The 17665-nt window shown below is 35.3% G+C and overlaps 1 protein-coding gene across 1 annotated transcript; it reads right to left on the bottom strand.

Moving 5' to 3' along the window:
• Positions 1 to 8695: 8695 nt before the first annotated feature.
• On the bottom strand, positions 8696 to 15010 carry c07h16orf87 (chromosome 07 C16orf87 homolog). The gene is made up of 4 exons (XM_058780502.1): positions 14722 to 15010; positions 13812 to 13905; positions 10841 to 11020; positions 8696 to 9425 (listed from the first exon to the last, which is right to left on the bottom strand). The coding sequence occupies exons 1-4, from the start codon at positions 14785 to 14787 to the stop codon at positions 9307 to 9309; spliced, it is 459 nt and encodes a 152-aa protein (XP_058636485.1). The 5' UTR covers positions 14788 to 15010; the 3' UTR covers positions 8696 to 9306.
• Positions 15011 to 17665: the final 2655 nt, after the last annotated feature.

The following is a 17665-nucleotide window of genomic DNA, read 5'->3' as shown; positions in this document are numbered from 1 at the left end:
GTGGGCCTTGGTGATTGCCAAAGTTCCAGCAGTCTCTTGACGTCACCAAAACATTTAAACTCTCCTCAGCAGATGCTGCTGACAGGTGAGTATGAATGGAATGATCTCTGTAAATGGCCGGTCATTAGGTAGAGGAAAGAAAGATGAATTCTCACTCTTTCATGTTCTTATCACGCTTTCTTTTTAAATGAATTGTTACACAGTTGCATCCATCTTCCTTTGAGACTCAACCACTGGGTCCACCCTGTGGTAACTATATTTCACCTATAACACCCTTCTCATTGGAACGTGACGTGACATTGGCTGACATTTTAAGTAAAAATAAACCTCTGTGGACACTGGTATGAAGATGAATGATATGCTACAACTGTCTCTCTCTCACCTCATCTGGAATCCAGCCATAGTTAATCCTGGGTCTTTCCATTAGCTGAATCATTACAACAACATCATCATAACCAGAAATTAAATCATTTAAAAAAGAAAACAGCCCTAGACAAATTTCCTCAAATAGTATACATTCATTCACAAAATATTAAATATCTACTACCTATATCTAGTACTAGTTGATTTTTACACTTTAGTTAACATTATAATTATTAGCTAATGTATCATGAATAGATATGAATTAACAAAAGATTTATAAGTTATATAAATTAATGTATCAATTAACCTAGTCTGGAAAAACTGATTGTAACATTTCACCCTATGTTCTATTAAATCTATTAAGAGGTTTTAAAGAAATTATTAGGTAAACAAGCAAAGTCTAGAAAGGCTAGAAAATCATGTTTATTTACTTAACATGCCAAAAGCTCAACGCTGCTCAGATGGTAGCACATAATTCTATCAATGACAAGGTCATGGGTTTGATTCCCATGGTAAGAAGTGACAAAATGTATAGCTTGAATGCAATGTGTGTTGCTTGGGATAAAAACATCTACCACATATATAAGACACCTCTAATAAAGGGGCTTCTAGAGAGGGGAACCTTGAACTCTCTGGATGTTCTGTCCGTAATGCCAATGCCCCATGCATGCCAGGGACTTTTTGTCTGTATCCTTCTATAAGAGCTTTCTGCTGTGTTCGGATGCCAAAAAACAATACTCACAATATAGTATAACCTTATTATGAAATAGGGATGGAGGCCAGGGTCAGGACAACCACAGGAATGTGGCTCCATGCTGACTATTTAGTGGTGGTGGGGATCCGTTATTACAAGCTGGCACAACATAAGCAACTCAATTTCCATTCCACTACAGGACTCGGGCCAGTACGATAGCTAACATCACTGAGAAAGAATATCTGTTTGGCAGAGATAAGCATAACTATAACACTGCTTAATATATTAAAACCTCTTTGATCTCTGATATTCATTTAAAATGTCACACAAACATGTTGAGTACACAATGTGCGTTAAGAAGGGAAATGCAAGTCTGCTGTTAAACTGCTGTACTTGTGGTACATCGTCAGCCCGATGGAGATGATATGGCATTGAAGGACTCTGTCAAGTTAATGGATGCATGCTGTTGCCCATAGTGGTGTTGAGCCTTGCCCTCTCTAAAGGGACTGTTTGCACTGTAGTCTCATTTTACAATCCCTTCTGTGCCCTCACATAAATGTTTGACATGGCAGGGATCCTTAGCATTAAAGGTTGAAAGAGCAGAGGAGTCTGTATCCAACTTCTCCCTCTGTTAAAAGCGCTCAGGGTGATGGTATGTAAATTTTATGCAAATCCCATTACCGTTCAGGCCATTAAATAAAAATTCACTCTGAGTGCTATAAAGTGTCAAGACGAATTAAAATTCAATCAAATATTATCTATTTAACAGCCCGAACTAAATATGCTTACTTGAAAAATATTGTTTTTCTTCTTCACTCACCCACACACACAAGCTAATTGGTTTGTTTTATCTTTGTTCTGAGAAAGGAGATGGGATTGTGCTGTCTAATGTACAATGTCTTTAAAATGTTACAGACAATGTGCAATTTGTCAAAAGGCCAAAAGGGCAGCAGTGTCAAAAACATGTACAATTTGTGAAACAATGCTGAGATGATTTGCCACACACACACACACACACACACACACAAAAGAGAAAATGACAAAGAGAAAACAACTAAAACAACAGCTCAAGAAAGAAGCTTATAAATAATCAAAGTACGCAGATAAAGTAATTACATATTCTCCATGTGAGAGGTAAAGGCAACCCTGAACATATTTGTTAGTAAGAAAAATAGTGAAAAACCTCCTCCTCAGAATAACAAACCACTTTAATTAAAAATAGCTTACATACACAAACAAAAATGTTTTTCAAAAGAGTCCTAAATTAATATTCACATAGATAAGGTGATATGAAATATTTAACTAAAATAGTAGTTTATTTTTTTAAATTACAATAATCTAAAAGTTTTTTTTGTTGCCAGTCATGTTATTATAAGACACATATCTATAATGTTATAAGAAAATAATAAAATTATATCCCATGAGTACTGAATTTTCTCATCCTGTTCGCAGAAAAGCAGGATCTTACCGTGAATTTGCGTATGTAGTCCGACACACTGAAGCCACCTGTGCTGAGAAGCGTTGATCTGTACAGAGAGGTCCCCATCATGCATTGCCCTGTTGTCATGGGTTAGTAGGACTCAGTGGACATCATTCCCAATGTGGGCTGCCACAAGCAACAAATATCCCCCAGACCCGGACTCTCAGGGTACTGTAACATTCTGGAGTGGACAGATCACCCCTCAAACACTAACTATCTTATCACTTTCAGCCCGTTTACTGGGTACGCGCCCCCCGTCAGCACGGCAGTGGGCCCAGAAAGCACTTCCTGCTTAGAGATAACAGCTGCCTGAGATTAGCGTGAGTATGCTGGAAATGTGAGTGTTCTGTTTTATTAATAGGTCTCAGATTTGTCTTTTTGTTTTGGGACCATCCCCACGGGAAGTCTTCCTCCCTGCAAAGCCAGGATGGATGGAGGGATGGCGATATGACGAGGATGCTGGAGGTCAGACCAGATTTCAGTTTCTCTTATGCTGTTGAAGGAGAATATGAGGAGAGACTGTGTGTGCTTGTAAAGGATCTGATCTCATGCACTGTCCCAATTTGAGATGGATGCGTCAGACGTGCACCGATGTGTAGGCATCAAGTAGCCTAAGTCTTTCCTGATAAGGAATCTAAAAGAGCTGGAGCAAGATAAGAGAGCTTGTTCATCTGGGGTTGGAAGAGCCCAGAGATACACTACAAGCAGGCAAAGCACCATGCAGGTTATTTGGTGGCTCTGGTTTTAGAAGCAGATATGTAAAGTCCCAGGAGGCTGATAGAACAAAATCCTTCTCTGATTGGTGGCATTGTTCCCGGTCTGAAAACGATTCTCTTTATGGCTGGCTACTATTGTCTCTATAATACCAGTAAGAACTGAGCATGTCGGTGCATGTCAGCTGTGTTTATATGTAACACAATTACAGTGGTTGATATGATGCTAATAAAAGCAGTTTCTAAAAACAAAAACTGTGTAAATGAACAAGCTTCCAGAATCCTGTCAAGAAGAAAAGGGGTGGTTTAATTCACTGTAGCTTCACGAGTGAAATGATGGGTGTTATGAAAACCTCCAAATAACTGTAACTTGTAATTACAAGCAAACATCTTCATCCTATGATTTGTTCATAGGGCTTGTTAAATTATGTGGGTGGTGCTCCAGATGGCACTGAAAAAGCTTTAATGTTAAAACAATAATGTGATTCTGTGACGGGGCTGTTGTTCCTGTTAGTAATGGGACAGGTGGCACAAGTATGGCATCTAACATGACTCACACGCACTTTTGTCATCGCAATGCTCTTTTATATGACATGGACTTTAATGACTCAATTTGCGCCACACCAACACTGCCTGTTCTGACCTTCACTTGATTATGTAGCACCTGCGTAATCCAACACAACACTTACGGTACTGGACCAGTTCTAGGTTCTCATGGAGTGGGAGAAACAAATATAAAATCAGACTGGAGACCAGATATTGAGTACAAAAAGCCAGCACTTTACTAAGAGGCAAACTATATTATTATACATACAAGTTATTTAAGAAAAATCTTACAAATGTTATAACAGTAAAATCTTCTTTCCTATTAGCTTTTTTTTTTTTTTTTTTTAATAAGTATAAATGTGACCCTGGACCACAAAACCAGTCTTAAGTCGCTGGGGTATATTTGTAGCAATAGCCAAAAATACACTGTATGGGTCAAAATTATCGATTTTTCTTTTATGCCAAAAATCATTAGGATATTAAGTAAAGATCATGTTCCATGAAGATATTTTGTAAATTTCTTACCGTAAATGTATCAAAACTTAATTTTTTGATTAGTAATATGCATAGCTAAGAACTTTAGAACTTTCATTTGGACAACTTTAAAGGCAACCATTGACACTAAGACTGGTTTTGTCATCCAGGGTCACAAAGAGTTATAAATAATAAATAAATTAGTTTAGTGCAGTGGATCCACTTGTATTTGATGATCTATTAGGGCTGCTATTTTTTTTAATTAACTTTTTTTTCCCTACAGGTAAGACAACAAGTTCATCAAACTCAAAATAAACATCATGACATAAAACACAAAGTAAAACAATATACAATGTAAATGTCTGTAGCATTTAAATTAAATTCTATTCAGTTGTGATGTAGTTCAGTTCAATTAAAAAAAAAAAAAGAATTAAAAAAAAAAAAACTGGAGGAGAAAGAAAAAATGTATCAAAACTGATGCCTTCTAATTCAAATAAGTTCCGGTGTGTATTGTCTTTCTTCTCTTTTGGTTTCTTAAAATCAACTTTTTGATTAATTATTTCACTCATTAATATCTTTAATCTTTCCGTTCTCTCTCTCTCTCTGCCTTTGGTTTCTGGTTTGACGAGCGCGAGCGGTTCCCTTAAAGGGAAAGCGTCAATATATTAGTGTATTATGTTTATCTTTATATTATTATATTGTGAATCAATGTAGTTATGTAATCAGATATATTCATTTTAAACCATATATTAATGTGGGTTACATATAACTTCTGAAATCACAATGTCTGTGTAGTATGATTACAGCCATTGTCTGTCTGAATACTGGATTCTGATTGGCTGGCAGGTGTTGATTAAATTCGTTGATCTGCACAGGTAGTTCCAGGTCAGTTTAATCTCGTTCTATATTAATGCGCTTCCTATAAACATTGTAACCATAGTAACATACAGTTACAGTTGAATAGTAATACAGACGAAAATAACCGTCATTTTTATCGTTCTGGTCAAATATTGCAGCGCAAATATTATTAACATCTTTAATATGTGAACGCTGGCAAATGACCATGACATAAACGGGATAATCAACGGCTAGCTGTGCATTAAATGATTTGAATGCACTTCGCGGAGGTTCTTTGCCTACATGTCGTGCAGTCAAATCGTTTAATGCACAGCTAGCCGTTGATTATCCCTTACATATTCAATCGTGGCTAAAATTGTGCGTTGAGGGGGAAGCATTTGTTCAAAAATGTGCTTAGAAAAAGGTACAATTGTGACAACCAAAATAGCATAAACTATTACAGTTGAAACTACTAAAAAAAGTGGTAACTGGTATTAGCTACCATGTCAAATTCTGAAAGCCTCTTACGCTATTTGAATGAGAACAAAATTAAAGGAATATTCTACCTTTTCTTTCAGATGAACACAAAGGTTTTTTTTTTTTTTAGAATAATAATCAATCTCGGAGTCCATGGGACTCCCAAAGTTGATGCATCAAATTAAAACAGTGACAACATGACGGTAATCCATACAACCCCAATTAATCAATGCCTTCTGAAGTAAAATCTTACGTGAGCATAGGAAAAATACTATTTTCAAAATGTTTTAATAAAATAACTTCACAAAGTGCTGTTGTAAAAGTGTGTTTTCCCTACACACCTATTTCTTACACACATTAACAGATGGATAACACAAAGTTTGTGTTCATCTGAAGAAAGAAAGTCATCTGGGACAACATGAGGCAAATAAATAATGAGAGAATATTCATTTTTGGATGGAGTATTGCTTTAAGTCATTAGTCATCAGAGTACTAAACTACTACTGGATTTTGGCGGGAACTATGGTTACCACTGTAAATTATTGGTTACATTGTAAATATCAGTGTTACTTAGAATTGCTAGCATCCACCATCTTGTAAATCAAAACAGTTACTACACCTACATTATTCATGTTAATAAATGTTTAAAACCCTAAACCTTTGATACAAGAGTCCCCAAATAAAAATAAGTGTTCATCTTGTTGCTATAGGGCGACTGTTTTCTGCATTTCTGGCTCTACATTATACATTTCTTCCTCAATCTGCTTGAGAACTGAGGCAATGAGTTTCTGTAGATATTGCATGAAACAGTTGCGTAGCCTACTATAATAGTGGAGGATTATGGTTTGGCTGCCATCTACTGGTTAATAAAGAGATCGCCACTCATAGGTTAACTGAGAATAAAGCCAAGCCATCCAAATGCCAGAAAACATTGAGCTATTTGATACAAATGCAGGGATCTGTTTTATTCCACACCCTTAGACAAGAAACCAGAGCCTGTGATTCACTCCGAGTTTCCATCAACAAGCCAAATGTTTTTCCAAGCCACACAAAACATCTGAACAAAGTGTTTCCAGAAAGAGGGTGTCATTTCACTAATATTTAAATGATGCATGTTCTAACAAACAGCAGAGGATATGTACTCCAGTTCATTCATTGATGTCTTTTGCGGTTTTTTTTTTTTTTACAGATTTGAAAAGGTTTTATGTGGGAAAATTACAACAAATGCTTAGGATTTAGGCTTAACATTCAAATGCACAAATGTAGTAGTTTTTTTTGTCTGGTTTTCCCTTCATCAAGCTTTGTGTGTTATACCTAAAGGCTTGAGCCCTGCATTATTAAGCAGTTGTATAGAAAACTAAAAGCAACTAGTCATGACAAACACAGCAGAAGCAAAGACTAAAGAAATATTTTGAGGAAATATCTCAACTGTATATTTCCAAGCACACAAAGAATCATTTTCTTTAGATGGAATATTATTCAGCTTCTCCATTTCCTGTGACCTAGTGAATCGGTTTTATTCCTATCCTCCAGGCAAAGTGCCAGAGATTGTGATTCACGCTGAAGATGTCCACTGGGAGCTTTAGCAATTGCCAAACAAGATCAGACCCTCATCACCTCCACCACAGAAAGACATGCCATCTGCCGTTGACCCCAAAACCATTCAGACTAAAAACACCAACTGTCCAGTGACTCATCATATCACCATGTCACTGAAACTTACAGATATAACCGTTTCAGCCCTTTTTAATAATCACACAGGAAAACACTGTCACAAGCAAAAATCCCCTCTACAGTTATTCTCCACAAACTACTGTTAAACGAAGGGAATGAATCATGTTGGTTTTTGTATAGGCCTAGCTCCCAAAGAACAAAAGCTGTGAACAGCTGTTAGACTGTTCTTGACTGAAGGTGGCAAACAAATGCAAATGCGGCTACTCATAAAGTGGGAAACCCCTCAACGACTCTTGTGTCATGTATATCAAGATAAATGCAGCGTTTATCTCTTCTATTTGCATTTTTGTTACACCTCATTGTTAATTACTCATAAACAAATTTTATTGTACAGGTCATCATTTTTCAGGCTCTTTTTTTCATCTCTTTTCCCTTTGTCTTGGTTTCTCGATTAACTTTGACCCCTTATTTTTTTATTGAGAGCTACTACAACAGAATACATACCTTGTATTTCTTGTTCAACAGGGGAAGCTAAACCTACCCATAAATCACAGTTTGAGAGCGTTTGTTAATGTGAACATAAAAACTCACATAAAAGCCTTGTAATTCTTTGTGAAATTAATTTAGCAACCAAATTTGGATGTTTTCCATTTACTTCACATCTAGCAACCTTTTAACACAATAGAAAGGTCATGGCATCTGTTTACAAGTCATATGTGGCCTGTGAAATATAGCATGTAAAGAGCTGAAGCAGCTAAAAAAAAAAAACAGTTCACCTTTTCTACATGTTAATGTCTGCAGGAAGGTAGACTATATTGATTATTGAGGCATACTCTACTGTTAAGCAGGCACGTTTTACATTTAATTTATTCATTAATATGCCCTTTGAGAATCACTAAGGTTGCTGGGGGCAAGTCAGTGACAAATTTAAAAGGGAAGATCGAGCCAGTGATCCATCATCTCTGTGGAAACCACAGCACACTGGATTCTCTGAGGTGAGCTTGTTGCTTGGTGATGAAGCTTTGGAAAAAAAGACTGGCTGCGGCAGCTGCTCTCCTAGGGAAGCTAACACGATCCGAACCGATGGTGGAAATAAATAAATACATGTTCAAAAAAAGGTCTGGGCTCTTTGTAAACGATAATGCTACATAAATACCAAAGTTTACATTTTCATTTAAAACCAGGACAGTCCTTGTGTATTTTATTAAACATCTGAGTCTGGTTCAGCTTGTTTATGATGAAATATTGACTGTGAAGAACTGAAACAAAACGGTTGAGTTTTGAGTAGAGCTTTAGAAGACAGCTGAAATATGAGCTCACTACGAGAGTTGCCATAGGCATTTTTCTTGCTCCAAATACATCTTAAAAAAAAAAAGGGAAGATGACGTATGAGAAGGAATGGTTGCAATTAACTTCCACTAAAAATAAAACTACGAGTTTCAATGCAATTGAATTTAATATATATTTATACAAGATGAATATTACACATGTACGCTGCACCATTCGTAAAACAATACTAAAAGGGAAAAATAAAATACACACTTAAATTAAGGTGGTTGAGGCATAATAAATAACCATTAATCCGGCATTTCCTTGGGTTCAGCTCCAGGTTACTTTTAAAATATGGCTCACTGGCACCTAAATAAACAAATATTGGAACAGATCCACTTACAAGTCTGAATAATGGCACCAGTCATAATTTGCACTCTTTTGGTGAACCCACTGTTCAGCTTGAAATTTTAAGAAACGACTGGTAGCAACATTTAATACATTCCATAAAATTGTCAATAAAATAGAATCCTACACCACTAATGATTACTACACTTCTTACTCATGAGAAGGATAACAGTCATTTTTCCCTCATACACAAACCGGGCTTCTGAAATCTCACCAATTCACGGTAGCACCACTGAGCTTCGGCCACACAGGCAGGGTTTAAGCCTTTCCGGGTCAGAGTTTCCCACCCGCTTTTACACAGACATATGGGACACCCACACAGCCACGTAGTAAGAGTCCTGAGTTTTAGCTGCAATTGTTTCCAACGCCTGTTACAGTATGAGTCTCTGGCCCAGAATTTTGCGGTTAATCTCAGCCAAGGCCACCGAGAACACAAAAGCCTTCTCATCGGAGAGGTTGGCATAAATGTCAACCTCCTTTTCCTGTTTTTCTGTAAAAGAAAAAAAAAAAAAAATTCATTACAAACACAACCATGACTTGTTTGTTATCAAAGCATAATTTAACTAACAAAAGGGCTCAACTTTACACTAAAGTAATTTAACTGAACTCTGTTTAAAGTGAAAAGCACAGCAGATTTGCAGTGAAAGGAAAATCGTCGCTCCTCCATAGAAGAGCTGATAATGCATAGACGCTTCCAACCAGGCAATGATTTATTCAGCAGAGTGTAAAGAAAGAACCATGTGCATAAATCATTAAGCCACAATATGAAAGCTGTACACTTGGAAACAGTACAATGAACCACATGCCACCCTGATGGCTGCTGAATACTTAAGATTTCTTTGTGTCCATTGAGATATGGTCATCTGTTGCTTTATCTAAAACATACGAGGGTTGCTCAACACAAAGTTTTATTTAATACGAGACACTATTTGTTTTACAGCTAGGTGTGGCTGGGAGTGAAGACAGATGCAGTGCGATCAGTGGTGACACACCAAAGAGGGGCTTTATTCTAAATGCAAATGTAAATAAACAGAAATCTCTAGGGGGAGCGTGAAATCAGAGAGGGGCATGATGGGAGTGAAGGTCAGTTTGAGGATGGGGTGGAAGGTAGGTCTTAGCAGCAGCTTGGCTGCGTTTACTGTATCTGGACTCCAAGACACAATTAACACCATCAAATGCTGCTAGTATTGTTTTATACCTCCTCTTGGCCAGACGCTCCAGACGTGAGAGCACACATCAACATCTTTCATTTCCTAACCTGGTATTACAGCAACTTCTGTACAATATTTCTTAATACTTAAGATATTTGAAATGCTTCTAAACGTTCCTCTTTAAGTTTGTGCTCATTTACTGTTTGACCCAACAAAAAAAAAGAAAAGAAAAGAGCAGAACCTTTTCTGGATGACGCAAATTGAGAAAATACAGACTCAAACTGAATAAAATCATAGAAACAGTGAAAATAAATACCACATAGATAGTGAAAAAAGGTGTTTGCAAAAACAGGAATCAAATATTATTCACAAGAACTCTTCAAAGCACACTCTTTCATTGAGATAACCAAGCAAACATTGACAAAAGCACTTTTCAAAGCAACAAACCCTTTTTTTCAGCTTAGCGAAGCACTTTTGTTTATATTCATATTCAAATATCCAAAGAAATTTGTTGGTTTCACTTATCTGAGCATATAAATTCCAAGAATCTCTTCCAACATACTTTTAAGAAAAGTTGATAAAAGAAAGTTTATTATTATTATTGTGGACAATTAAATTGACATTATTTGACATCATTGTAAATGCAAATGAAAAAATAACATCAATAAAGTCTCCCTGGATTTCTACATTTCTTAATGTTAATGTTTATAGTGACCATAAATCTATAATGATTACTGTTCCCCAGACATGTTACCTTTTTCTTCCTCCTGCTTCTTCAGTCCAACAGTTTTCGGTCTGCCTCTTCCTCTGCGGATTGGATCTGACTGACTGTTGGAACGGGGTCCCCTTCTATTTTCCATATCACTGGTAGATGTTAAGTTTATCTTCTCTTTCCTAATTCTTTCTGTTCGTCTTCTCTTTGCGTCCAATTTGTCTGAAACACAATCAAAAGATTATAATATACAGTAATTGGTGTTGATACATTCATATTCTAGATACACAAACTAGCCACACCATCTCATAAACAGTTTTAACACAACCAGAAGCTCTCGTTTTCCTCACATGGTCTTTAAACCCATCCCCCCCAAGCATTATTGACAGACTAAAAAGCTAAAAGAGGGTCTGTGAGTCCACATGCAAATCAGCAAATGATGTAAAAAGTACAGCCATATGCAGAGCTACAATCAGAGAATTAAGAGCTCATTACAAAAGGAAGTAGGCCTGCGTCTCTCTGAGGGAGTTTATTTATAGGACTCTTCAGGCTTCAAGTAAACGTCATTAGTAACAGACTCTAGCAGCCTTGTGTGAAGAGAGCTCATATGAGTGACTACACCAGAATAATAAGAATAATATTATATTGAAAGCTTTTTAAAGAGAAATAGCCTACATACAGAATTTGGCCAATTCTATACATAATTTGTCAAGGATCTTAAATGTGAAAAGAAATGACAGGGGGTCTTTTTAAAAAAAAAATCATTATATATTTTTTGCTCTAAATGTATAAAGGAAATTGTATATATTAAGTGTTATTAATATTTTTCCAGCATTTTTATTACATTTTTCATTGTTCGCTCATTTATTTTGGTGTGAAAAATTCATTTGAATACATATACTCCATGCAGCCTCTCAATGAGTTACAAGTTGCATTTATAAAAAAAATAATACATTTATATATTATGTTTAAAATATTTTTATATGAAGTACAGCATGTCAACTTTCCAAAAATAATTTTTTAGCACATACATTTACAATAATGAAGCACTGGAATGATTGATGATTTAATAATCTCTGTGTAACTCAGTTCTGTGAATCTCTAAAAGCAACCTTCTGTCCCCAACAGATATTTTAAATATTTATATAATCAAGTATTTCCATGGCAGCCATTTGATTCTAAACACTGTGATAAGATCTTCTTCTGTTCACTCCCTTCACAGGCCTGCTGTACGACTCCGGAATCCAGGCCCTGTCAATAACCTGCACTAACAAGAGCAGCTCTGTTCTACAGCTAATTAACACTGCGTAACTCCTTCACAACTATGCCACAATCACAAAGACGGGGTTGCATCACGTGTGAATATTATTGTAAAATATCTGGAAAGAATCACGTTTGTCTCGTTTCATGTTGCAAACAACACCATTTTTTAAATAAATGTCTTATTTAGGCTTTAATTTAATATTTTAAATCAAATTAAATTTTAAATTCTGAATTAAAATTCTCTTTCCTAGAAGCAAACCATGCAAGGGCAGGCAGGGCAATCTAAATAAAGTCTGTCCTATTTCAAATTGAGCACATTATTCTTAGCAGAGTGCAGGGTAAGCCCTGAATAAATACTTCTGCTAAAATGGAAATGTTTCGTTCAGAAGAAACTATGGCTACACCCTTCAAATAATATAATACAAGTAGAATCTCACACCCGCCACATATTCCCAAATTAATTCCTTATGTGACTTGCAGAAAACTGAATTATTTGTACAGAAAAATATAAAAATGTGGAGAACTGGGGAAATCAACATATACGTCACACCACGGTGAAACATTAAACAAAGAACATTTGTGCGGAGCATTCCAGTCATAACTCAATGTAACAATCACAGACTTCGCCGCCAAAAAACGCAATGCACTCGCCAGCTGGGCTTTGAACAATAAAAATCATAAAACTTCAGCATGCTTGAGACTATCTACCTATTTGATATGTACACAATGAGACATTGTTTTCTAGCTTATACAATACAATACTCATGACTGACCCAAAACCTGACATTAGTGCTTAGATACGAATTCCAAATAGAAGACATTCAACTGAATCATTTTAAAATCATAAGTATTGTGAAAAAACTGCACACTGAAATGTGCTCACACTATAATCCACACAGTTGTCACATTTTAACAAGATCATGACAACCCAAGCTGGCCTCTTATCACTTATATAACACACTTTTAAACATTTCTATAGACGTCATTTTGTGACATCACTTTGCAAAAATCCCTCCAATTAAAATACAACAAACCTCCAGTTCAACTTTGAGAAATTTATTTTGTACAATTTAATCTTCGGGCGATTTTCTACATGTCTTGATGTATCATAAAAATGAGTCAACTGAAATACTGTGACTAGTTTCTTGATAAGACAGTGGCGGGAGGGGGTGGAGAGAGAGAGAGAGAGAGAGAGAGAGACGCGGCAGGAACAAGCTTTTCAGACAGGAATTAGTTTGCCCTTCCCCCATCTCTCTCAGCACTACTCACTCAAGCAAACAGCCATCACTGCACCACTCATTTCAGTATTCTCAACGCATCCTGCTGACTGGAAACTTGCCTGCTATTTATTTCCATTCACTAGTCCAAAGAGTCCAACACATACCGATAGTATTTAAAAAAAAAAAAAAAAAATTTTCAATCAACATGACTCACGAGTACAGCCTGAAGACACAGGCTAACTATAGCCGACTCATATGGGTATATATTAAAGCAATGGAATGAGCAAGTGTTCATTTTTCAGTGGGACAGAAAAGTTAGCTGATTAATATCTGGAATTACATTCCAATGTATGAATTTTAAACATCAATTCCTGCAGCAGTCACTTTCCAGCTCAACAGTCACATTACATCTTGTTAAAGGCCACTTGATAAATATTTTAACAGTACAGAATTTAGCATAACATAATATAGAAATGATAAATACATGGGGTTTTCAGATGCATAAAACATATAAAAGATGCATTATTTACCCATTACTGGAGACCTCTCATTTAATTTGGCATTGAGAAGCTTTCTGCTTATGAAGATATAGCCACAAGGACAGGATTTACAAGCCACAGGAATCTGAGAGAAACAGAAAGAGAGAAAGAGAACTCAGTGAACACTCAATGAATTTATGTACCATGACTTGACTAAATATTTCACAACACTTGAGGAAGAGCTCTTCAGTCTTACGAATTAACAAAGGAGTAAATAAATATGGAGTGCCTTATAAAGACAACACTGATGTGTCCTTTGACTGGGGAAAAACTGACACTGACTCCACAGCAAACAGGAAACAATGCCCTGATAGTTTTCTGCAGCTAAGCTGATACAGTGACACAAAATACAGTCTTATGAAATGGTCTGCAACGAGGTGAGTTCTGTTTGTTCAAGGGCAAAATAAACAATAACAAATCGTTTATATGTCAAAACCAGCATTAATATATCATTTTATCATCATTGGAAGTGTCTGAAGCCTTTGGATAATAGTATGCACATTTATAAGCAGTTTAATCGCAGAGATCAGCCTTCTTCGTGATATTAAACGAGGCGAAAACAGACTGCATGAAACCGATGAAATTTAATTGTTTCAATGCAGCAAGCTGGATATCCTTTAACAGCCTTACACGTTTTCTTCGCCAAACTAAGATGGAAACCAAATTCAGTGGCTTATTATGCGTTACGACACATAATATCAATAAAATCACTTCAATACAATCGACAAAAATGTGAAAACCGTATTTCATATCACGTAGCAACGCTGTTTGTAACTCACACACAGATCTAATAAACAATTTAACCTTATTAAAGCACACACCATACTAAAGATAACAATCCGGCGATTGAGAACTTGAACAAAAACACAAATATATCATTCATTGACAAACAACACCTCACCTGTTGGTCACACTCCGGGCATGATTTGGTGGCCATTTTCACTTTCTTCACTTTGTTTGTAGACATATTTATAACGACGAGCTTCAATAATATCCCTTGACCTCGGCGATCTTACTGTAAAACTTCCAGCTGCACCAAGGCACACAGAGAAGTGCAGCTGATCGGGAGCTCAGACACACACACAAGCCGATGGATGAACCATCAATCGCTCGATGCAGACTGCGCATGCGCGCTGTAGAGGCTCGCTCTGTCCCTGGCTGCCAGCTCACGTGACCCACAGCAAGCGATGCAAAGATTGGCACAATTTGTTTTGTTTTTACACGTTCTAAAGTTGGGCACTTTGCGTCACAACAGCAGCTTTGAGAGGGAGAACGGCAATAATAAATATTCTGCTGTCCAGATATTTCCTTTATGCATCCAGCGCTCAAGGAGCATGCGCACTACAGCACGACAGTCACATGGGTGAAGAACAATAAGTGCTGATGTAGGTGAAAAAGATATGCTGGTTGAGACACTGCCATCACTTTTTAATATTATGGCTTGATGAAAACAGTTGTTCGATGCGACGAAAACTGTCAGCATTTAAAAATCTAAGACTAATAATTTATCAAATTCTCACATAAAATACTTGAATAAATGGCACCATGTGATTAATGTTGTTTTTCTTTTTATGATTACTTGTTTTGTGTAACTGTAAAGGCTTGCGTGGAAGTGTGTGAGAGCATTAGATTATAATTGTAATCTGTATTACTACACTATTATGAAACTGTCCCCCTCACATTGATTTGCAAACTAGCCTACTCTGAGGCTGAAACACCAACCTTAATGGAAGATGATTTTCTGTATGCTCTAGGCTAAATCAGTGTCTCTTTTTTACATGTTATTTGCACAATGTAATTTCAAAATTCACTTTGTTCTGTTGTTAAGGACAAAACTCAGCTCTTCATAACCCCACCCCCACCTACTGCTTGACTTTTTTTAAATAGGTTTTTATATATCTGAAAACATGGGATACAATCAAAACATTTGAAAAGTGTGTACAGAAATATGTTTTGTTTGTAATACAATATAAATGTAAGAGATGATCAGAGGGCTGTTTTATTTTATAATATAAATACTTAATGACAAGCTTAATCAAAATGAAAAAGACCAACAACAACAAAAAAAAAACACCTCCCATTTTATGCAAATATTTAATTACAGCATCTGCAGATTTTATAGTTCTACCAGTCTGTCCTGTCTGCAGAAAGCATTTCTTTCATCATTATTTTAGTCTCCATAGTATTACCCCAAAACACTGCACCATAGACTGCTTTAGTGTTTTGAAATGACAGCAGAGAAGTAGCATTTTGTCCATATCACTTTAAATACTAAAGCCTTCTGTTGAGTGCCTATTGAAAAAGAAAGAAATGTGTGGCTCTGCAGACTTCATGGTTGTTGGTTGCACTGTGGGAATCTCATGTCCTCTTCATATGCTAAACAAGTCATTGTTCAGCACAAGGCTGCTCTTTTAACCTCTCACAAGATGACGTAGGCCACTGGTACATAGGGTGTTAATGACGTTTTCTGAGAAAATTCGAATTTCGATCGGACTGAAAGAGAAACTTGTTTGGGAACAACTGGAAAATCTTTCTTTGTGTTAAAACGTTTTCACTTGCATGTCATCAGTTATAACTGAACCACTCTTTACCTAATATCTTATGAAATAGCTTATGAATAATAATAAAAAGACAACATGACAAAGAGATGGTATGGTACCAGTGAGAGGTAGGCATTTTAAATAATAATAAAAAAAAAAATAAAATAATAATAATAATAATAATAATAAAAGACAACATGACAAAGAGATGTTATGGTACCAGTGAGAGGTAGGCATTCTAAATAATAATAATAATAATAATAATAATTAATAATTAAAAAATAATAATAAAAAGACAACATGACAAAGAGATGATATGGTACCAGTGAGAGGTAGGCATTCTAAATAATAATAATAATAATAATAAAAGACAACATAATAATAATAATAATAATAATAATAATAATAATAAAAAAAGACAACATGACAAAGAGATGGTATGGTACCAGTGAGAGATAGGCATTCTAAATAATAATAATAATAATAATAATAATAATAATAATAATAATAATAATAATAATAATAATAATAATAAAATAATAATAATAAAAAGACAACATGACAAAGAGATGTTATGGTACCAGTAGGCATTCTAAATAATAATAACAATAATAATAATAATAATAACAATAATAATAATAATAATAATAATAATAATAATAATAATAATAATAATAATAATAATAATAATAATAATAATAATAATAATAATGATAATAATAATAATAATAATAAAATAATAATAATAATAATAATAATAATAATAAAAGACAACATGACAAAGAGATGTTATGGTACCAGTGAGAGGTAGGCATTCTAAATAATACTACTACTAATAATAAATAATAATAATAATAATAATAATAAAAGACAACATGACAAAGAGATGGTATGGTACCAGTGAGAGGTAGGCATTCTAAATAATAATAATAATAATAATAATAATAATAATAAAATAATAATAAAAAGACAACATGACAAAGAGATGTTATGTTACCAGTGAGAGGTAGGCATTCTAAATAATAATAATAATAATAATAATAATAATAATAATAATAATAATAATAATAATAAAAGACAACATGACAAAGAGATGTTATGGTACCAGTGAGAGGTTATTTAGATTATTCTAAATAATAATAATAATAAAAAAATAAAAAATAAATAATCGAGATACAGCCTTGTGTCCAACAGATGGCAGCATTTCATCCTGATTACAGAAACATTTTCACTACTCCAGCCTTTGACTTGAATTTGTGTATACTTTCCAAATAAAACCCACATTAATGCATGTATGAGACATTT

Source organism: Onychostoma macrolepis, chromosome 07, assembly GCF_012432095.1.
Source record: "Onychostoma macrolepis isolate SWU-2019 chromosome 07, ASM1243209v1, whole genome shotgun sequence".
In the NCBI taxonomy this organism is placed as follows: domain Eukaryota; kingdom Metazoa; phylum Chordata; class Actinopteri; order Cypriniformes; family Cyprinidae; genus Onychostoma; species Onychostoma macrolepis.
Note: the sequence above shows the minus strand (reverse complement) of the source record. Positions and strands in the feature narration are given on the sequence as shown.